General features: G+C 42.3%; 1 protein-coding gene across 5 annotated transcripts in view; it reads right to left on the minus strand.

Annotated features, from left to right (window-relative positions):
• TANGO2 (transport and golgi organization 2 homolog) overlaps positions 1-24,433 on the minus strand; it is a 281,037-nt gene that overhangs the window by 14,392 nt on the left and 242,212 nt on the right. For all 5 annotated transcript variants that reach the window (XM_082259111.1, XM_082259112.1, XM_082259110.1 and 2 more), the window contains exon 7: positions 13,659-13,812. In XM_082259111.1, coding sequence (XP_082115237.1) covers positions 13,659-13,812 — 154 coding nt within the window. The remainder of the gene's footprint in view (positions 1-13,658; positions 13,813-24,433) is intronic.

The raw sequence follows: 24,433 nt of genomic DNA on the forward strand, positions 1-24,433 counted from the left end.
CAGTAGCCCCCCAAATAGGATCCCCCCCCCCCGTGTGGGATCACTGCCACAATAGAAGAGTACCTATTAACATAGTATTCCTCTTCCTTATTAAGTCACTGACATCGAAGGGGATGAGGATTATTACCTCATAAGCCCCAGCAAACCACTTCCATTTTTCCTAGTTCTGGGACTTTTAAGGTGCCTACACAGTGATAAATCAAATTATTAAAATCATGTACACCTTAATAAATACAAAAAAATATATACACATAATTTATACATCCACATATACCTTTAGTCAACCACCTATATGCCAATTGCCAATATGTTATGATAAAGTGTAAAAGTGGGATTTTTGTGCTTACCGTAAAATCCATTTCTCTTCCATTCATCGACGGACACAGCACTGCATAAATCATAACTACTGAGTTATATTGCCTCCTCCAGTAGTAGAACAAGGCAGAACAAAAAACACTGGCTATGCCCATGGGCCATTCTCAGCTGGTATAGAACACCTTTCTCTGCTATAGGTAATCAGTTTAGTCATTGAAAGAAGATTGCCAAGGCAGACACCTGGCCCTTGATGGTACTCAAGAAAGGTTAAGATCCGAGCCACAGAAAAAGATCGATGATGAGCACCAATGGACTCACTCCAGTAAATGTATGCTTTCCACGTAAGATGGTATTTCTTGCTGGAAGACAACTTCCTCGTCTTTACCATAGTAGGGAATCACTGATCCAGACAGACCTCTATCCCTTCAGTACTTGGCTTTCAATAGCTAGGTCATTAAAACCAGCGACTGTAAAGCAGGATGGTAGATCAGCCCTTGGGACAAATGGTTTTCTCTGAGAGGAAGCCCCCAAGGGACATTTACAGCCACCAGAATGATTGGAAGATTCCCGCCCTTGATTCCTTGCAGGAACAGTGGAAGAAGCCTGAACCGAGGATCAAACTGGCCTTACCATCGCCATTGGACACCTGCGTTGTCTGCCAGAGGAACCCATAACCTTGCCACGAACCTTGGTATCCTCCTGTGGAGCTGAACCTGCTAAAGGAGCTACTTGTAGGACTGTGCAAACAGAACTGTCTTGAAGGTGGATACCACTAGACTTAGAAACTTTATGAAAATCGGGAGAGAGAACTGTCTGTGTGACAGCAGCCAGTAAATCACAGCCTGTGGTTCCTAAATTTGGTTGAAAAGGAAGGACCACCCTGGCCAGAATTAGAATCAGATCTAGGTAAATCAATTCCCAGGACAGGGATAGGGGGGGCCTTAGGTAGTTCAGACATCACCTGAACCTTTGCAGGAAATAAATCCGCACAAGGAGACTCAGAACCTAAAAAAAACCCAAAAAGAACAAACTTTGTCCCCCTTTCTGGGTATCCCAAAAAAAAACTTTTTGCGGATCTCCTTGATGCTCACAAATGAAGTCCACAGGGCGGGAACCAGCGAAGATGGCTTGGAACCTCCCGGGGAAGATTTGAAAGATCGATTTCCCCTATTCTCAGTCCCGGAAGCCTGAAAGAATTTTCTCTCCTCGCCTTCCGGGACGGCCCAACATGAGATGATAGGCTCCTCCTACCGGAAACACAATCAATTATAGTTGTTAAAAGGCCCCACCCTTCCCTCTGCCCCTCAGTTTAGATTGTGTTTCTTCCTACGAAACATTTGTTGTTTTCACTGACCTGCAGACTTTGGAAGTCAGATGGTCCCCCTGTGAGCCAGGGTCAGCAAACTGCCGTGAGAGCTGAGCTCTACCTGCCACCTCCTCAGGTTTCTCACAGGTCGCCCCCGTGATAGCAAACCGTCGGTCACCCGGTGTGCCCCTCTAGGTTTTGCTCCGGCACCAGCAGCTCTCCTCCACAGGAACCTTTTTTGAAAGGCCCGCCGGACGGGCGTCTCAAACCTCATTCTCAGACCGGAACTTCCGGTGACGTCAGACGCTACCGCACGGATGCGGAAGAGGAAGGTGGAGAAGACGCCGGAACCGCTAGCAAGCGGCAAAGCAGACTCCCAGGCTACAGGATCCCGGACAGCTGCAAGGGAGATGAAGCCCTCCACGACTCACCCTCGGGGGAAGGAGGAAGGGCTGGGCAGGTGTTGGCAGCCAAACCCAGGTCGGAACCGGGTAAGTGCTGCAATGTATCCTTGATGGTGCCTTTTCCAAGTCTGCTGGTTTCTGACATAGAAATGCCTGGTAAAAAAATCCCTTCTCCCTGACCTTAGTCGGACTTACTGAGTGTCCTTTCTATGGTCTTTATACATGTAGTTAGGAAGAGTGATACTTATTTGATGTTGTATCCTGTCTTCCAGAGTCCCAGAGCGGTTCTCAAGAAACCTCCATTACTACACCAGCCTTATCAGGTTCCATTGCCTCTAAGAAGTGTGGTAATTGTGCTGAGAGATTACCAAGTTCCCACACAAAGCCTTTCTGCTACAAATGTATTTACAAATTAGCAGGAAAAGAATCCTCGGCCCTAATGAGACTTTTTAAAGTCAGTTCAAGAGGAAATGCTGACTACAATTCAGTCAGTACGGTCTTCATTGGGAACTCCAGCAACCTCAGAGCCCAGGGAACCCCCGGTAGTGGAGGGTGCCTCTTCGCAGGAAAGCTGTCTATCTAGGGCAGGACCCTCGGGTCTACTACCCTCATCTCAAAATCTCCCTTCAGCTCAGCCCAGAAGTAGAGTGTCAGCAGAAGAAAACCACTCAGACTCCCAAACCAGTTCAGAAGTCCAGTTCTATCTGGCAGATGCAGCAGTGGAATCTGTTATAGCATCCGCCAAGACTGGGGCTCTCCTGAATTCTGCCAGAAGAGCCATTTGGCTCAAGGAGTGGGAAGGGGACTTTACCTCTAAGACAAAACTCTGTGGTTTGCCTTTTGAAGGGTCCTTACTATTTGGGTCTGGTCTGGATGAAGTTCTGACCAGGTCCTCAGAGAAAGGGAAGAAGTTTCCGGCAAAACTCAAAAAAGAGGGTGCCAGGAAATTTTTTCGTGGCCCTCTGGAACAAAGTCAGTATAGGCACAAAAGAGAGCCTGCCAAAAGATGGGGTTTTAGGAAAGGAAGACAACGAAACAGTTTTCTCTTTCCTTCCTCCTCAGGCTCAAGGGATAACAAGTGATGCCAAAGTCAAAGTGGGGGGCAGACTAAGTCAACTTCTGGCCCAATGGGAAGAAATTTCAGTCTTCCCATATATTTACTCCCTCATAAAGGAAGGTTACCGCCTACAATTTGCCTCGATACCTCCTATAACAGTAACCCTTACTCATGTCCCCAAAAAGATTCAGATGAGAGAAGCACTACTGCAAGGGATTCAGGAACTGGCAGAACAGTTGGTGATAATCCTGGTCCCAGAAGATCAACTCTGTCAGGGTTTCTACTCCCATGTGTTCGTGGTCCCAAAACCATCAGGAAAATATCGCCTAATAATAAACTTGAAAAACCTCAACAAGTTTCTACTTTACAAAAAGTTTTCAATGGAAACCATTTATTCAGTGCGAACGAATCTACTGAAAAACGTTTTCATGACCACACTAGACCTCAGAGATGCATATCAGCATGTCCTCATTCACCAGGAACATCAGCCATTCCTGAGGTTTGCAATAGTGACAAAAGAAGGGACTACTCACTGGCAGTTCAGAGCACTGCCGTTTGGACTAGCAGCCAGTCCGAGAATCTTTACAAAGATCCTGGCAGAGGCGGTGGCCCACCTACACCTTCAAGGGATAGCCCTGATTCCCTACTTAGACGACCTACTGATTTTTGGTAAATCAGCAGCTCAAGTAAACTTGGATACCCAACAGGTGATAGACTCCCTACAAAACTTAGGATGGCTCATCAACCTGAAAAAGTCATCCCTGGAACCTACCCAAATACAGACCTTTCTGGGGTTCCAGGTAGACTCAAGGGCTCAGAAACTTTTTTTACCCAAAGAAAAGAGGGAAAAAATTGTTTCCTCAGTCTTGACGCTCAAGGGAGCTCCCCCCTGTTCCAGAAGAGAGATTCTGAGAGTCTTGGGACTAATGTCGGCCAGCATCCCAGCGGTTGTGTGGGCACAACTCCACGCAAGAGAACTTCTTTCCTTCCATCTGTCCTCATGGGACAGAAAGACAGAGTCCCTAGACGAATACATCAACCTCACTCCTCAGGTGCAGATATCTTTGAAATGGTGGACAAACCCAAACAACCTGGGAGAAGGCAGACCCTGGGGGCAGTGGAATCCCATAAAGATTACCACAGATGCCAGCACGAAGGGTTGGGGAGCTCACTTGGAGGGGGCTCAGGCGCAAGGGATCTGGGACAAAAGAACAGCACAGGCCTCTTCCAACTTCAGAGAGTTGAAGGCAGTGGGGAAAGCTTTAAAAGCTTTCCAAAAGTTCATTTTAAACAGAGAGGTTCTGATTCTGTAGGACAATACCACAACTGTGGTCTATTTGAATCGACAAGGAGGAACCAGGTCAAGTCCCCTCTTAGCCCTGGCCAAAGAGATCCTGGGGTGGGCCGAAGAGAGCATAGTGTCCCTTGTGGCCGTCCACATCAAAGGGAAGAACAACTCACAAGCAGACTTCCTCAGCCGTCACCTTATCCTAGAAGGAGAATGGGAACTAAGTCCCAAAATCTTCCAGTTTGTAGTTCAAAGGTTTGGGAACCCAGAGATAGACCTGTTTGTCTCCGCTCAGAACAAGAAGGTTAAGAGGTTCTTCTCCCTCACTCGGACCAGAGGGATGACAGGATTGGATGCACTGGCCCCACCGTGGCAGTTCAATCTAGCCTATGCCTTCCCGCCCCTGATGTTAATTCCCAGGGTCCTTCAGAAATTAAGTCAGTCGCAAGACCTGCAATTAATTCTAATTGCCCCATAGTGGCCAAAAAGGCCTTGGTTTGCCATATTGAAAGCCATGTCAATAGCTTGCCCATGGCACCTTCCAGTCTCTCCAGACCTGCTGTCTCAGGGACGAGTGTTGTGTCCGGACCCAGGTTTCTTCCAGTTGACGGCTTGGTTACTGAGCGCCAACTCCTAATTTCAAAAGGCTGCTCAGAGAGAGTAGTGGACACTCTCTTGCGGAGCAGAAAGCCTGTTACAAAAAAGATTTATACAAAAGTTTGAAAAAGCCAGGTGTTTTTTGTTCTGCCTAGTCCTACTCCTGGAGGAGGCAATATAACCCAGTAGTTATGATTTATGGAGCGCTGTGTCCGTTGATGAATGAAAGAGAAAATATACTTAAATACAATGAGACAGCTCCTAGGTTGTTCATTGCATAATTCCACTTGATCCACTCCAGAGCATAACTGTAAACAGTCATTTAACCACTTTAGCCCCGGAGGATTTGGCTGCTCAATGACCAGGCCCTAGTTTGCGATTTGGCACTGCGTTATTTTAACAGACAATTGCGCGGTCATGCGACGCTGTACCCAAACTAAATTGACGTCTTTTTTTCCCCCACAAATTGAGCTTTCTTTTGGTGGTATTTGATCACCCGTCCGATTTGTATTTTTTGTGCTATAAACAAAAAAAGGACGACAATTTTGAAAAAATTACAATATTTTTCACATTCTTTTATATGAAATTTTCAAAAAAATTTTTTTAATTTTTTTTAACATTTTAGGCCAATTTGTTTTCTGCTACATATTTTTGGTAAAAAAAAAAAAAAAAAAATCGCAATAAGCGTATTTTGATTGGTTTGCGCAAAAGTTATTGCGTTTACTAACTACGGGAAAGATTTATGTCATTTTTATTTTTTTTTATTATTTACCAGTAATGGCGGCGATGTGCGATTTTTTTTTTGCAGGACTGTGACATTGTGGCGGACAGATTGGACCCCTAACTGACATTACATTTTTGACACTTTTGGGGGTACCAGTGACATTACTACAGTAATCAGTGCTAAAAATATGCACTGTTACTGTAAAAATGAAGTAAAATGAAGTAAAAAAGTGTTTACATTAGCCGTCTGTCCTTCTCTCTCAGCTGCGGGAGATCGTGAGTGGCCGGCGGCCATCGGAGCCACCGGTCACACGCACTGGCTCCCCAGCTAACGAGTGGGGGTGGGAGCGCACTGGCGGCGACGTGCGCTTGCCCCCTAGAGTCACTTATAACGTCGCTTTGCCCAGGAGCGGCTGCCTGCCACAGTAAAACTGCGGTGGACGGTCGTTATGTGGTTAAAGACCTTTCACTAGCTGCTTTATCAGGAGGAGAACAGAGTTAGCATGTAAGTTGAAACATAACCCAGTGGGGTTGATTTACTAAAACTGAAGAGTGCACAATCTGGTGCAGCTCTGCATAAAAAACACTCAGCTTCCAGTTTTTATTTTTGTCAAAGCCTAATTGAACAAGCTGAAGTTAGAAGCTTATTGACACCAGATTTTTCACACAACAATTTTAGTAAATCAACCCCAACGTGTCATAGATGTCACTGCCCATTACTTGTGTAAACCTCCTCTGTCGTGGGCTACAGAAAAAAAGATTCCACAAAACTATGCCCTAGTTTGGCATAGAGAGGTGGCTGACTACCGGTTTATATAGTTTTATCCAGTCATTACAGATATACTCTTGTAAATTATATGGTAATGCGCTGCATGTGTTTTTTAAATGCTGTATTTATTTTAAAAAGTAGATATAATACTTTAATTCTTTGTCCCAGTTTTAGGAGGAAGGGAATGTGTTTGTATGCATTTATGAGTCTAGGTATGTGGTGCTCTAGTTTTCCATCACACCGAAATTAACTGTCTCTTCCCAGTCAACATCAGCGTGAAGGCACACCAGCCTGATACTTCTGCCATGGAATTATTCAAATTTTTGAGGTTGATAAAAATCTCTGCATGTCTGATCTCCTTTGACTACTTTTACCAACGAAAGAACAGAAAGCTAGGGGGATTAAAAAAAAAAAAAAAGATTCTACTCATTATGGGGTCAAGGTAAGATCAGTATCACTGAAATGTTTTCCTCACCACGTCAGCATGAGGATTATGTGTTAAAATAAACAGTTCTTTACCCTGCATAGAATCGTTTTTTGTTTCTTGTGGTATCTTGCCTTCTCAATTTTAGTCTTGTTCTTAGAATAGGGACAGCTAGAGCCTATGTTCACTCCTAGCATATTACCTAGCGTTTACAGAATTAATTCATAACCATTTCGTTGGTATGTAACTTTACCCTCACATCAAGACAATAAAGAGTCTCTATACTATATTCAACTGTAAATTGGACTGTAAAATACACCTATTCAAACAATCAACACAGGAGATCAATACCTGTCCCATGTCAGCATACAAAAAGCCAATCAATATACTGTATCTGCCACAGCCAGACATGAAATAATAGTATTGCTCATTGTCAAGAATAGGAGTCCTTTAAAAATCTTTTTTTTCTTCCTAAAACTATGAGTAAACATTAGTCCTGTCTATTCTTCCAATATTTGTGTAATGCCTATCTTCACATGTTAAAGTGTAAACATTTTAATATTTCTGCTAGGTTTTTTTATTGCTTAGTTGCCTAAATAAGAATTGCACATTATGGTTTTGACCGCAATTAGATAGCATTGTGATGTAGTGACCAGCAGGTGGCACCATGGCACTTGGGTCTGTTGTAATCTGGAAATGTAAAATATCACTGCTGCACACAATACAGGGTTGACCACTAGTGCAATCTATTCTATGAGAACACAAGATATCAAAAGAATTGACTGGGATTTCCCACTCAAAGTGCAAAAAAAAAAACCTTTGGGTTATCAACTGCATACAGTTTATCATTTGCAGCTTTATATTTTTTAAGAAAGTAGCAAGACTAATCAAGCATTTTACAGATGAGGGTTTGAAACACACTGTTGCACACTTGCAACTGATGAACTAGTAGGACTTGTGTCCATCTATGTAACTATGTAGCAGGTCGCTGTGGTGCCATTCATTTTTAATGGCACCCAAATGCACTTAGACAACGCAGATCTGACATTTATGCGTTGCAAAACACCACAGAGCATGGTAAAGCACTGCGCTGTGTGTGAAAATTGCTACATGTTAGCTGTTTTGTCCATTGGCAGCCCATTTAAATTGAATGTAATCAATGTAACACACATTAAAGCATAACATAATGCACTGTAACTTAGTACTGTCCACTGCATCTGGAAAATTGTCACATGCTTTTATGTCCATTCTTGTGGGTTGGCAGCTCATTTACAATTATTTAGTTACCTTATAGCAACACATTTTAATGCTAAACACAATGCATGTTAATGAAACATACGTAAATGGCAAAGTATGAAATAGCCCAAAATATCAATGAAGTTCAAATTACTTGAGAACTGTAGCAATGTCCTTGATACATGCAGAATACCTAAAATGTGTGAACGCCAGGCAAATAAACACATGAAACAAAATATCTGAGCTTTTTTACCTGTAAAATGATTATTATCACTACAGATACAGTTCTTAGATACAAATTCAATGTAAATGAATGAGACCCGTAAACCACTTAAGCCCCAGCCCTATTTCGGGCACTTTTTGTTTACATAGTTACATAGTTAGTGAGGTTGAAAAAAGACATCAGTCCATCCAGTTCAACCTATGATGTGTGTGTGTGTGTGTGTGTGTGTGTGTGTGTGTGTGTGTGTGTGTGTGTGTGTGTGTGTGTGTGTGTGTGTGTGTGTGTGTGTGTGTGTGTGTGTGTGTGTGTGTGTGTGTGTGTGTGTGTGTGTGTTGCTTTTAACCTTACATTGTATACCCCTGTATGTTGTGGTCTCTAAGGTGCCCATCTAATAGTTTTTTGAAACTATCAATGCTCCCTGCTGATACGACTGCTTGTGGAAGAGAATTCCACATCCTTACTGCTCTTACAGTGAAGAACCCCTTACGCACTTTAAGGTTAAACCGCCTTTCCTCTAGTTTTAGTGAGTGGCCACGTGTCTTATTGTATCTCCTTTCTCTGAATAGTTTGTTCCTTATGCTAGGGTCGCCAGTACAGTATTTGTACATTGATATCATATCCCCCCTCAATCGTCTCTTCTCCAGAGAGAATAGGTTCAGTGCTTGTAGTCTTTCCTCATAGCTGATGTCCTCCATTCCCCTAATTATTTTTGTTGCCCTTCTCTGGACTCTTTCCAGTTCCAGCACATCCTTCCTGAGGACCGGTGCCCAGAACTGGACAGCATACTCCAGATGTGGCCGGACCAGAGTCTTGTAGAGCGGGAGAATAATCTCTTTATTTCTGGAGTGAATCCCCTTTTTTATACATCCCAGTATTCTGTTAGCTTTGCTTGCAGCGGCTTGGCATTGCATGCCACTGCCAAGCCTGTTGTCTACCAGTACCCCCAAGTCTTTTTCCATCCTAGACTCACCCAGAGGTTTCCCCCCCCCCCCTAGTGAGCAGCTTGCTTTCTGGTTTCTGGCCCCCAAGTGCATTACTTTACATTTTTCAACATTGAACCTCATCTGCCATGTAGTTGCCCACCCCGTTATTTTATTCCGCCTTTTCTCTGTCCTCAGTGGCCATATTTCCCTTGTCGTCTTTTATGGGGCCAATGTGTTCTGGCCTCGCTTTCTTACTGTTTATATACTTAAAGAATTTCTTGGGGTTCTTTTTACTCTCCTCCGCTATATGTCTCTCGTGTTCTATTTTAGCCGCCCTGATTTCGTCTTTACATTTCTTATTACACTCTTTGTAATGCTTAAATGCTGCCAATGACCCCTCAGTCTTGTATTTTTTGAAGGCCCTTTCTTTAGCACTAATATGCATTTTTATGTTGGAGTTTAGCCACCCAGGGTTTAGTTTTGCGCTTTTAAATTTATTTCCCTTTGGAATGCACTGGCCAATCCCCTTGTTAAGTATGCTCTTGAAGCACTCCCATTTTTCCTCCGTGTTCTTTGTTCCCAGGGTTCTATCCCATTTGATATTTTCTAGCAGCGAGCGCAGTTTTGGGAAAAGGCTCTTTTGAAATTCAGTGTCCTTATATTACCCCTGTGCTTCCTATTACTGTAATTAATACTGAAACTTATTGACCTATTGACCTATGGTCACTGTTTCCTAAGTTGCCCCGTATTTCTATATCCGTGAGCAGGTCTGTATTGTTGGTAATCAGTAGGTCAAGTACCGCATTGTTTCTTGTCGGTGCATTCACCATCTGACCCATGAAATTGTCCTGCAAAACATTTAGGAACTGCCTAGCCTTGGCTGAGTGTGCGGTTCCTTCTGCCCAGTCTATATCAGGATAATTAAAGTCCCCCATTATAATGACATTTCCCATCCTTGCTGCCAATCCGATCTGTAAAATGAGGTCCGCCTCCCCCTCCTCCCTCTGGTTGGGGGGCCTATAGCATACACCCAATATTACCTTCCCCACCGTGCCTTCCCTTTGAGCTCTACCCATAGGGATTCTGCTTCGTCCTTAGCTCCATTATTAATTAGAAGTTAAAACCAGTATTTTTTCCAGTATTTTTTCCTAGAAAACTATTTAGAACCCCCAAACATTATATATATTTTTTGAGCAAAGACTCTGGAGAATAAAATGTCGGTCATTGCAATATTTTTTGTCACGCGGTATTTGCGCAGCAATCTTTAAAACGCCATTTTTTTGGAAAAGTTTTGAAAAATCCCATTTCACTGCATTTAAAAAATACTAAACAGTAAAGTTAGCCCATTTTTTTTGTATATTGTGAAAGATGATGTCACGCCGAGTAAATAGATACCCAACATGTTACGGTTTAAAATTGCGCACACCCGTGGGATGGCAACGAACTACGGTCAATAGAGATCTCAATAGGCGACGCTTTACATTTTTTTAACGGTTACCAGTTTAGAGTTAGAGTGTAGCTCTTTTTTTAAATTATTGCTCACGCTCTGGGCGGCGATACCTCACATGTGTGGTTTGAACAGTGATTTCATCTACAGCTCGACTTCCGTATACGTTTTTTTTTGTGCGCGAGCTAACGGTGACGGGGGCGGCTAAAAAATTTTTTGTTTTTTTTTCCTATTTATTTTTATTTATTTTTTTTAACTTTATTACAGGTTTTTAGAAAAAAAAATCTGATCACTTTTATTGCTGTCACAAGCAATGTTAACATCCCTTGTGACACCAATATGCAGTGACAGGTACTCTTTATGGAGGGATCGAGGGTCTAAAAGACCCTAGACCCCTCCACTACACTTCCATGTATGCAAAACGCCAAAAACGGCGTTTTTGCATCCAGCCGTTTTTTAAATTTGCCGCCTTTTGCAGCACAGTAACCTGAAAGTGATGTCATGGACGCCGCCTCCGGGTTACGTCATCGGAGACCCGACCAAAGCCGTTTCCGGCTTTGATCGGGACTCCATCCAGCCAGCGGACGTGCCGGCTGGGTGCTCGGGTCTCCCGGTGGGACGGGAGGCCCGTTCAAAGTCACGGAAGGCGGCGCGGAGGGGGGGGGATGTCCCCTCCCGCTCACCCGGGTAACGATCGAGCGGCTCCCTAGCCGCATCAGTTGTTACTGACGGAAAGCCGACCGTCGGCTCTAAACTACGGTACTGGGATGGTGCCTCTAGCTAGAGGCATCATCCCGGTATAACACCGCAAAGTTTGCTGACGTAGTCCTACGTCACTTTGCGGTAAGTGGTTAATATGTACTACCGAAGTCGCTCCGACTTCAGAAAAGGTTCCTGTACTACTTCAAGGCGATCTCTATCTGACTTGTGCACATAGACTTCAATGGGAGTCGCCTCTAAGTCGAATCCTTATCTATTTTCAAGCGACTGTGATCAGACTTTCCAGGAAGAAGAAAAAGATTAGCCAGGCATTCCCCACAGACAAAGTCGCCTATCATTTAAGTCTCTTCAAAGTCTCTTCAGTCTCTTCAAAGTCACACTAAAGCTGCGCTAAAAAGTCGCTCCTTCATGGGGCGACTTTCTGGTCGCGGTAGTGTGAACCGGCTCTTACACTGTTCTGCCACAAAGCACAATACTGTGTGACGGGGTAATGAACAGATTACTTGAGCTTGTAAGTTTTAACAAATCTCTAACATCTTGCTAAATAGCACCATTTACATCAGCAGTGTCCAACAGTGTGTCAACTTGTTTTTTGAAGGAATTGTCAGTCTTCAGCAAATGATCGCTCTTCAAACATATAATCTGGTTTAATTTGTAAAAACATTGGCTCTTCCCTAATCAGCCATTTTCAATATAGCGGAGGCTGTCATTAAGAGGATCTTCAAATACCGGAAATATCCCTTTTAATATTGTGATATTGATACAATCTATCTTTGTCCTATTCCTTCTCAAAATATTTGTGACCTTAGTTGCTACGGAGTTAAAGTACTGGGCTCACATAGGTTCACATAGTATCACCCACTTGCATTTTCTAGAATAGTCTCCAGAATTATAAGTGAAGTACGGGAGTTTTTTTTTTTTCCAATCAAATTTACCTAGGTGGATGCAGCATCAGTCCGATGTTGCCTCTTTCCCCCGCCGGCTCTAAGACTTGGAACCGAGCAATCAAACACCGCCAGTCGCTCAGTTCTCAGAGCTCCCTGAGCAGAGAGCTGGTGGCGCTCAGTCACCAACACCCTGCTCTGCCCCCATCGCTCACTGGAGCACTGGGCTGTGGAGGGGTGAGAATGGCTGGCTCAGGCTCTCAGCGGCTCGCTAACAGGCTGAGTCAGATGTTGGTCCAGGCATTTGAGTGGATCCCAACCATATGGTCCCAATCTTTTCCAAGACTGGACAGGCTCCTTGACGTAAGCTGACAGCAGGCTTTAGCCTGCTGTCTGCTGAAAACGGGTTACAAAAGTGCAGAACAAACTGCACTCCTGTGATCACAGGAGAAGTACAGACAAAAGAGCTTTAGTTGTACTTCTTTAAATCTCCACACTCCCACAAACTTCTGCTGCAGGTTATAAAGCATTATTAAACTCCTGAGTTTTTTTGGGCCCTCCTGCAGATTTATGCCATAGTGTGCTAGTATGCACCACATACTAGCACAGACTATCATGTCAAAGAAAGACCTCCAAGCACTACACTGTCCGCTAGTGAGCGCTTCCATCTTCACTTGGTCTTCGTTCCAGGTTCGCTCTAATTGGCCACCTGAATGTCCTGGGCTGTGATGACATCACTATCTTGAATGCACATGGCAGTCAGAACACACCCGCACAGAGCAGGTGCCATAAAGTACTCTGAGCTGCGCATGCATGGCTCAGTATACATTGCTGCTGACAGGCAGGAGGAAGCATTTATGGCAGAAGTGACCGATAGAGTCTCTTCTGCCATAAAATCCCTGCCTGTTAGATTTTTTTCTTTTAAGTATAATACCACTTTAAGGATAGTCATACTGTCACCTCTAGAATTTACATGTTTTACTTTACAGAGAAGAGAACTTCAGTAGAGTCCCTCCCATAAATGAAATGTCAGGTGAACTGAACTTTAAAAAAACAGAAACCCAAATAGATCATTATTAGCACCTTGGCAATTCATGCAATAAGGTAACCCATGGTGTTTTAAAAAATCTGTCCTTTCAGCTGGAAACTGAAGGCGCAATGCCATTATGTTTAAGAATCCATCAATATGCATACAAACTTTATCAGATCGCACTTGTACTAACATACTGTCTGGCATAAAGCAGTAATATAACTATAAGAACAGATTGGCCTTCTTGAGACCAGGGAAAAGAACTGCTGCATTGGCACTTTCAGAGCGAAATGTAGGTCATTTTGTTCTTACGGCTCTTCATTATTCATCACTTTAATGAGCTCCTGCACCAGGTCTTCTTTGGCAATGTCATGGCTCCTCATGATGATGTCAGCAAAAAGTTTCTTCCCATGTTGGAGTTTCTTCCATGGGGTATCCAGCAGGCTGCAGCTCAAGCCGTACAAGCCTGTAGCAATAAAAACACAATAGTATTTCATATATCTGAAGGTGAAACAAATATCTAACTAAGAATCACTCTTCATGAAATCTGAATGGTCACAATTCAAATACGAGTATCTACATTTAGCACTAGGAACAGATCTAATTAAAATGCTGCATACATTCTTAAAATCTGAAGTAAATGCCATATCATTACCACCATTTGATGGTAGCCTACAATTTATTCAATGGGAGAGAGCAGATCATTTGACGAAAACTACAAATCATGGGACACCATAGGAAACCTTTGATGAAAACCCTCAGTGACATTTCTCTGTGGCACTTGACAATTTTTGAACATAGTGTAACTGATGTTAACACACAGTATGTCTACAAAAAGGACAAGGTAGATGGATAGCTGTCAGCATAGTCTGTACTACACTGAGGACCAATGTGCTTCCTCAAAGTGCAACTTAACCGAAAAATTGAAGTTTTGCTTATCCTTCCCCCCTCCCCTCATTATGTCAGGACCCGGGTCTAAACCTGAGAACTCTGCGGTGTCTGGCGTTGTCTCTACTTGCTGAGCCACCTGGGATGCTGGACAGCAGTCTAGACAATTCCTTGAATGATCTTGAACCCTGTTTTTCTTAAATCTTTAACTCTTTGCTCTTCCCTTGAACTTCTTGATGAAGGGCCAGTTCACACCACATGCAGTGCAATGTGTTTTTTTTTTTGCTTCAAAAACGCATGGAAAGTAGGTTATATGTTTTCCAATGGTATAGTTCACACCAGTGCAGTCAGTTCCAGGGTGTTCCAGTTCCAGAAAAAAAAAAAATTAGAATATGCTGCATTTTTTCTGCACTGGACTGTACTGGAATGCGGTAAAAAGCATCACAAAACGCACTGCAACGCATCAAAAATGCATCAGACCCTAGTGCAGTGAAAAAAACAGCTAAAAAAGCATCGGAGATGCATCCGGAAACACGTTACAAAGAGTAAAAAGCGCGCATGCAGAAATGCATTCTGGAATGGATCTGGAATGCGTTTTTTGTGGTGTGAACCAGCCCTTAAGCTATGTGTCTGCACTTCCTGTTTGCCAGATGATTGTGCTCTCTCCAGCCGATATCTAGCTCCTGTCACTCCTGCTGCCATCTATATCTTCGCTACCACTCCTTACCAACTTTTGGCTTCTGCCTTGACTACTCTTCTGTTTGATCCCAATCTGCAGCCACTCGTTACCCATCTTTGGCTTGTTTATGGACTATGCTTCTGCTTATCCCTACCTGCTATATCTTCTACTAGACCCCAGCTTGTTCACCTCCTTGTGGAGCGATCCTGGGGACCACCACCTGGTACTAACGTGCAGCAAAACCCATCTCCACCATCAGGAGCTCTGCTGAACACCAGTTAGTACTTAAGACACTGCACCGCCGGTGAGCCTGTGTCATCCGCCAGGAAAAATAAAATCATGAAAGTGATTGTAAACCCATACATTTTTAAAACATGTCATACTTACTGCTCTGTTTAATAGATTTGCACTGAGCAACCCTGATCCTTCTCTTCTTGGGTCCCCCGCTGGTGCTCCTGACCCCTGACACCTGCTGAGTGCCCACCATAGCAAGCCGCTTGCTATAGAGGTATTCGTGCGGGCTCCCATCCTCACTGGCTGTGATTTACAGCAGCAGGAAGGAGAGAGCGGAGAGAGATGCTGCTCTCCTGCACAGTGCTGGATCAAGATCAGGCTCAAGTAAGTATAAGAGGTTGGCGGGGGGGGGGGGTGGGGGTACCCTGCATTTACTAGATCTGGTCTCCCACAGAACATGGAAATGCAAAATTATTTTAGTAAATATAAACTGCTAAAAACCTTTTCTTATCAGCAGTTAAATCTGTCTTGTGACTCCTATCAGTGTCTGGTTAAAGCTTCCAGAAGGAGTTTTCATTCTCATATGACTGTTCAATGAGAATGCAGGACCCTTGACCCTTTGTCTGGACAGAGCTGATTAGTCCTGTGCTGATCTCATGCACTCTCCCAAGAAGAAGAAAAAAAAAAATGCTTTAGGAATACACACCAAACTGAGCATGTGCAGCTTGTCCCCTAGACTCTGTTATATCAGGAGAATAAATTGGGGACAGTGTAAAAAGGAAAGGAACAGAGAAACAGGATAAAACAGCCTTTTTACACAATGCAGAGGATTAACCCCTTAGGTTCCACAGTGAATATAAAAAGCATGCTTTACTGTATATACAGACTGATTTGACTGTTGTGGGTTTAGTAACACTTTAATGCAGAGAATGCATTAAGGTAAAAACCTTCAGCCTTTTGAACCACTTGGAGTCAATATACAAGCTGCATAAAAATTGGGAATTTCGGGAAAAACAGGAACTTGAAAAACAGCAGCCTATGAAGACACAATGGGATTTACTAAAGATGGAAAGTGCAAAATCAGGCTAATTTATGGATAGAAACCAATCCACTTCGAGGTTTTATTGTCTAAGCTTAACCACTTGTCGACCAGCCGCCTCAGTTATACGGCGGCAGGTCAGCACATTTCCGTGAACCGCCGTACCATAAGTCGGTCCGTGGGAGCAATCCTGGGGGCGCAAGAGGGGAAGCCGTGGTGCAGGACCGGCGGTGCGATTGCCGCCGGGCACCCGTGATCGCTCCCCGTGAAAGGAGAACAGGGGTCTGCTGTTGTAAACACAGCAGACCATTGTTCTCTCTCCTATCAACACAGAGCCCCTGTGTTCTTGCTATTTAGAAACACATGTCTCTGTGTTGATATTACAAGCCTCCCCCCCCCCCCTACATTTTAGCACTGATTACTGTAGCAATACCACTATTCCCCCCAAAAGTGTCAAAAATGTCAGTTATGGGCCCGAGCTGCCGCTGCAATGTCGCACTACCTCTAAAAATCGCTGCCATTACTAGTAAAAAAATTAAAATTGACATAAATCTTTCCCCTAGTTTGTAGACACAATAATTTTTGCACGAACCAATCAAAATACGCTTATTGGGATTTTTTTTTACCAAAAATACGTAGCAGAATACAAATTGGCCTAAAATGATGAAAAAATGTGATTTTTACATTTTTTTTTTAGGGAATGTTATATAGCAGAAAGTGAAAAATGTTTTTTTTTTTTTTTTAAGAAATGTCGCTCTTAATTTGTTTATAGCGCAAAAATAAAAAAAACGCAGAGGTGATCAAATACCACCAAAATAAACCTCTATTTGTGTGAAAAAAGGACATCAAGTTTGTTTTGGTACAGCGTCGCACGACCACGCAATTGTCATTTAAAATAACGCAGTGCCAAATCGCAATAAATGGCCTGGTCATTAAGGGGGAAAATCTTCTTGAGCAAGCTGAAGTTAGAAGCGGATTGGTTTCTATGCAGAAGTGAGCATGATTTTTCACTCTCCAGCTTTAGTAAAAAAAATAAACCACATCTGTCTTTTTTCTGAACACAAATCATATTATATATATATATATATATATATATATATATATATATATATATATGTCATACCCCGCAAGGGCTGCTGGTAACTGACTCTCCTATTCCTTCACAGCCAGGCAACATGCATTTCCAACTTGCATCCAGAAATCCTTCCATGGGCTTGTTTTTGTTGTTTTATTGGGGAAAGCAACTTGGATATGGTGTAAGGATTATGGAATGCCCAACTTGACTTGAAGAACAACAGATGAGGACAACTTACTTCCTATGTACAAAGAAAAGATCATAGACTGGTCTCCTTGTTAGAACACCCAGTCTCTTGGATCAGTGGCAAAGTCTTTTATGGGCTAGGAGCTCTTAGCCCCTCTGGAAAGTAGCACAAAATATTGGAAAGCTGCAGAGTATCTCCTTTCCTCTTGTAGAACTGCTTCCACCGCCTAAAGGAACTACCAGCCCTCCTGGCTGCACAACTACCAGCCCACCAAAGATCTCCCTGGACAAGGGGTAAAGAGAAAAGCACAGCACTCCAACTTCCACCCAACTCCCCTGCTGGCATGGCACCACCATATTTAAAGGCTGACTCAGCCACCCTGCCAGAGCATTCTGCCTGGGGATTGGCCAAGTTCCCTCGTATGCAGATTAGGCCTCCTGGCCTCCACCCACTAACTTCTAGAAGGGTCTCCAAACTTCTAGACCCAGGGGGAGGTACCTGAGACCTACATCTGAGTCATCCAGCCTGACCTGTAGTAAACCCTGACCCAATTTTAGACTCCCAGGCTAACCATTAATCATAAAAAAATTTGCTTGCACTAATCTAGTAGCACAGTAAAGGGTGCTACATACGGACAGTGCAATATACAGTAAATACAAATAAAATATCACCAATTACTCAACTCTTCATAATTGTTTATATTGGACTGTCATCAAACTTAACTTTGTTGTGGCAAGGGTTAGCTAAAAAAACAGGCATTCCCAAATGTTTGGACTACAGTTGTGTTCAAAATTATTCAACCCCCAATGCTGTAAAGGGTTTTAGGGAATTTAGTGTACATTTGTAATTGTATTCAGAATGAAATCCTACAAGGACTTCTTAAAGAACCATATGCAACTAAAATGACATCAATTGGTTTTGTAATACAGTAGTAAATGTTTCTTTTGTGAATTCTTCATTGACACAATTATTCAACCCCTTAAAGACTACCACTCTGAAGAACAGAGGTTCATTGAAGTGTTTTCAATCAGGTATTGAAAACACCTGTGGATGTCAGGGAGCAGCATTAAGCCTAATAAGCACCAATTAGGCAGCTTTAAAATGACTGTGATACTCAGCTCCTTCTAGACATTTACTGGTGTGGTTACAAACATGGTGAAGTCAAGAGAATGGTCCAGGAAGACAAGAGAAGAGGTGATTACTCTTCACAGGAAGGGCAATGGCTATAAGAAGATTGCAAAGATGTTAAACATACCAAGAGACACCATAGGAAGAATCATTCGCAAATTCAAGGCAAAGGGCACTGTTGAAATGCTACCTGGTCGTGGTAGAAAGAAGATGCTGACTTCGACTGCTGTGCGCTACCTGAAGCGTAGAGTGGAAAAAAGTCCCCGCGTGACTGCTGAGGAACTGAGAAAAGATTTGTCAGATGTGGGTACTGAAGTTTCTGCTCAGACAATACGGCGCACACTGCGTAATAAAGGCCTCCATGCCAGAACTCCCAGGCCCAGCCCCTTGCTGTCTCCAAAGAATAAGAAGAGTCGACTGCAGTATGCCAAAAGTCATGTGGACAAACCACAGAAGTTTTGGGATAGTGTTCTGTGGACTGATGAAACAAAATTAGAACTGTTTGGGCCCATGGATCAATGCTATGTTTGGAGGAGGAAGAACAAGGCCTATGAAGAAAAGAACACCTTGCCTACTGTGAAGCATGGCGGGGAGTCAATCATACTTTGGGGCTGTTTTGCTTCTGCAGGTACAGGGAAGCTTCAGCGTGTGCAAGGTACCATGAATTCTCTTCAGTACCAGGAGATATTGGATGACAATGTGATGCAGTCCGTCACAAACCTGAGGCTTGGGAGACGTTGAACCTTTCAACAGGACAATGATCCCAAGCATACCTCCAAGTCCACTAGAGCATGGTTGCAGATTAAAGGCTGGAATATTTTGGAGTGGCCATCACAGTCACCAGACTTAATTTAGATTGAGAACCTCTGGTGGGACTTAAAGAAAGCAGTTGCAGTGCACAAGCCTAAGAATGACTGAACTGAAGGCTTTTGCCCATGACAAATGGGCGAAGATACCCGTAGATCGCTGCAAGACACTTGTGTCAAGCTATGCTTCACATTTAAAAGCTGTTATAACTGTAAAAGGATGTTGTACTAAGTACTAAGATTGAATGTCAATTGGGGGTTGAATAAAACTGATAATGATGTGAGCACAGAAAAGACATTTGTGGTTATTTCATTATAAATGTTATGTTATATTTGTTTGACCTACACGTGCCTCTTTGATTTAATTGTAAGCAAGATGACTGAATGATGACTGAAATGGTTGAATAATTTTGAACACAACTGTATATACTAGTTCTAGTGTAGTGACTTAATCAAAAGGTACAGCATTACTACCACAGAAAATAGCATATGTGTACATGTGTTGGCCAGTGGATGCTTTCAGAAGAAATTACACAGGTGTTTTGCTGTGTGGCAGATCTATTCTGGACTCCTTCCTTGCACTTCAATATATCACAAATACTTTTGTTCTGTGCTGTGTCCTGTGCTTACATTTTTGTGACATTTTTGTACATGTAATGAGATACACTTGACTCTTCTGGTAGCATCTCATTTAACCATTATGTCAAGTAATGATGTGAAGGAATCCCAAAATGATTAAAGGGATACATTTCAGAAGGCAGCTAGTTAAACCTCAGCATCTGGGGACACCCGTGATGGAATGTGAAGCAATTACAAGAAAATCTATATTAAATTTGAGTCTTCTTTTCCTCGTCTGCTGGTGTCCGGTAACATTTTGTGCCTGAATTGCATGCCTTTTGAACAGCTCCCCTGCTAATTGAACATTATTAGGCAGGCCATAAACATGCAACTTAAAACTGGTGCTAGGCTGGATTCTGCAAGCAAGGACTGCCTGATGGCTTTTTGTGGTGCACACACATTAACACTTACTTATTAGTAGTGATTTTTATTAGTGACTATTAGTTCATTAGTAATTATTAGTATTTTTATATTATTAGTAATGTTATTCAATTACTGCTGTACACTACCAAGTATGTGCACATTTTGGTGAACATGCACAACGCAAGCCAAAAAAACCCCCAGAGTTTTTGAGCATTACTACAACATGCAAGATTTCAAAAAATTTACCTCCTAAGTCTTATAAACTGCCTTCACCGTCCATGCAACCATCACTTTTGGGATTAATAATGAATGTATGCAGGAATGAAATAACTCCAACAACCACTATCCGAAATGTTTCAGAGAAACCACTACTACTTTTAATAAATACAGAAACATAGCATACTACTGAACAGCAATGCCAACACACCTGTGTTAACTTTTGAAGACATAAACTGTCATCTTGTGCAAGTTTGAAAATCTTGCACCAAGTGGGTGGCCGCATTAATAAAAAAAACTTTACGGGCCCTGGCTGTAAATTACCCTGTCCCTAAAGGAAAAGCATGCAACAAGATGTAGCCTGTAAGAGAGGATTAATAATACTTATCAGTCCAGTGGGAGGCCAATTTCAATCTTTGCCCATTCAGAGCTACAGCCACTGCAGATATTGTACACTTCCTAGTGTGCAAAAAGCCTGGTTCCCCATTAGGTAATATGGTTTCACCAAACAGCCCCTACAGCACTATGGGTACCCTTTAGTGATGTGGGGAGCATGTGATTCTCTTTCCCCTTATTACATTGTGCCACTGACTAGGGGTGGGGGGAGAGTCTAAGTGACATCTTGGAGCTTAAAAAGGCCATTCTGTGGCAATAGAGATGGGTGGTCATGAGGTCTACTTTCTTGGCCCTGTAAGTGCAAAGCACACCTTTATCTAAAAGTGATTTTTGCTAATAACCTTAGTAACCAGAAAGCCATCTCTGTACGCATCTCTGAAACTAGTTTCACTTTGTTACTTAAAGTAATAATAAAGGATCCATTTTTAAAACACATTTCATCTGCTAAGGTGGAGGCTTATCTGAAAGGGTGTCTCCTTTCCCTTGTATAGTTCTATGGAGACACTCTTGTGTTGAGTGCTTAATGGATGTGCATCCATTCAAGCACACAGCCCATGCAAGAAACTCCCTGCCAACCACTAAGCTGATTGGCTGCAGGCATCTGTTCTGCTCCCTTTGTCATTGGAGAGTATATGTTCTCATCTAAAAGAAAGCTGGATAAGCTGTGCTTAGGGACACAGGGGTGATGAAAAGACACTAGGTGTTTGTGCACACATACCATGCATGTTAAATGGTGGGGGATGTTTAGTAATTGTTTACCATACTGCTCAACATGGATGGATTAAAACAAAATGAACCTTTAGTACCAATTTAAAGGCTTGAATTCAGGAAAACGCCACCAGCTGCCACCCCCTCATCCACTGGGCTTGCCTTAGTGATCATAAGTGGCACCCTCATTTCAAAGAATAAGATAATTTTGCAGAGTTTAGTTCTGAAGTCAGGCCCCAAAGACTCTAGTTTCTGAGAGGTATACATAGGAGGTTTTTTGACAAAGATATTGGCTGGCATCTTCTGGTGTCTACTTTTAGACAAGACTTTCACTTTTAAAAGTTTAAAAAAGGCTGACAGGTTCACCTTAACTCCAGATTAGATCTTCGGTTTGTGCACATAAGCAGCACATTTCTTTTACTGCTTTAATCTGCAACTCTGTACAATACAGTCACCACACTATCAAGTCCAATAACAGTAACTATCCCCACAGGGATTGTGCAACGCAATTTGCTTGCCCAATCTACTATTTAATGCTGAAAAAAAAAAGAAGAGGAAACACCAATGCATCTTTCTGACTTATAGCTCCTAGATACACTTTACTGTTGTTGGTATAGGAGCTCACTAATGACCTACCTCTAGCCGCAAACAGCATACGCTATTATATAAGGGTTTAATGAGGATAACCGAGAGATCATTACAGTCTAATGAGGGTGCCAATTAGAGAACGCCAGAAAGTAAAAGAGGTCAGCAGATCAACTGCACAATTCTGTAAACAGATACAGCTATTTTAAAAGGAAGCATCCTTTTCTTTGTTCCACTGACATGGAGGCACAGTCATCAGCTGTGGCTCAATCATGTAGTCACTGCAGATGATTAAAACACTACAGGTAAATTATACCTCCACTCAGAAACCTTAAGACGTTTCAATAACGCCTGGTAATTTCTTATTAGCATGCAGGTTAATGCAGCCTTGTAACTGGGTTCAGTTTTTCCTGTGCTTGTTCAAACAAAGGTCATTTCATAACTCTGGGTAGAGCTTAGATACAGACCACATGGCCAAACAATTTGTCCAATAAAAGAAAATGGTATGTGCCTGGAACCAGGAAAAATATGGTAATTACTTTTTTACTATATACTATACTAGGAAATATACTTTCTGAGCTTACATGTTTTGTAAATGGTGGAATGCCTACAAACTTAAAAAGGTAACCAAACTTTCATGGGGAAAAAAAGCAAAAAAAAAAAAAAAATAATATAGCATACAAAATTGTGGCACAAGTCATATTGTAATTGAATGTTATTAAAAATAACCTTTCCTTTTCAATCTGCAGCTCTGTAAAATTCTGAAAATGCAATGCAATATTGCTACCTAGAGGTGTTTACTACACAGAATGTGTACAGAATACCCCCCAGACAGAAACAGCATTTCCTGCTTGTGTGATTGGCTCACTGATTTTCCCAGAAGTCCGTGCTAAGATACAACTCAGATTTTTTGGACACCCTGCAACAAAACGTTTTTTTTTTTTGGTAAGATACTCCCAATAGGAAATAGCGCCTAAAGGGATGCAGAACCTGCAATCCCTGATTCTGCAGCAGCTGATTGATAATTATGAAACCCCTCCTATTAGACTCACTAAGCACAGGGGCACAAAGGAAAAACAGTAATTTCTTCAGAAAAACAAAAAGGTAGGAATGTTTTTACGTATTAAAAGAAACAATGCTCAAAAAAGCGATCCACAGTGGAATTTTCATCATGGTATATTTGGGAGCCACCTTACTAAAGGGGGCTTTCAGATTTTGGTAAGCCCCTCACCTGTTGACTGCAACAACCACCAGGCCAGGGTTGTTGGGAAGAGGCCACCCGGCATGAGTCTAGTATGGATTTTAAGGTGTGCACCACAATTTTTTTGCATTGAGGTGCCCCCTAAAATCCAAAAATGCATACCGACTCAAAGGGTTTGACATGGAATTTTGGAGGGACTCCCCATGCATTTTGTTTGCTTTTTTTTTTATAGGGTCCCCCTTAAAATCCATACACAATTTAAAGGGTTAGGTATGAACTTTAGGGGAGGATCTCATGCTGTTTGTTTTTTTTTTTTACACTAACAGAGGAACAAGAAAGATTTCACATTTAGCAGTAGTATTAATGTCACAGCGAAGGGTTTTGCTTCCCACTGCAGGAATCTCCATACTTGTACACGGTGCTGAGGTCTCTTTTACCTAAATTGATGTAATATACAGGGGTATGAAGGAATAGTGAAAATAAGGAAATAGGAAGTAAATATTCGCTAATAATGAAATGTTGCTATGAAGCGATAATATGCTGGGGAATACTTTTTTTCTTTTTTTGGTGTTGTTTGTTTTATAAAGGTTGTAATAGGAAAATTATGTGTTAAAGAGGAAGAGAATTGAAATGAAAAATGGGAAAATGTTTTGAGCCTGGGTATGCCCAAGAGGCCCTGTTTTGTATCAATCATTTTTTTTTTCCTCCCTCAATAAAAAATAATGAAATAAGAGGTCTCCCACATATAATGTTCCCTGCTGGTTAATTGTTTCTTGGCTATAGATAGAGGATGAAGAACCCTTAAAGCAATCTCCTATATACTGTGACCAGATAACCACTTTTACTGCTGCTTGCAATGTTCTGTGTTCCCACACACCCCCAACTATGTATATACAACCTAATTGAAGTGCTGAAAATGCCCAGGTTTTATCAAAACTATACAATTCTTCCTGCCCCAAAATAT

This window comes from Pelophylax lessonae (genome assembly GCF_965119305.1).
Source record: "Pelophylax lessonae genome assembly, chromosome: 1".
Taxonomy (NCBI): Eukaryota; Metazoa; Chordata; class Amphibia; order Anura; family Ranidae; genus Pelophylax; species Pelophylax lessonae.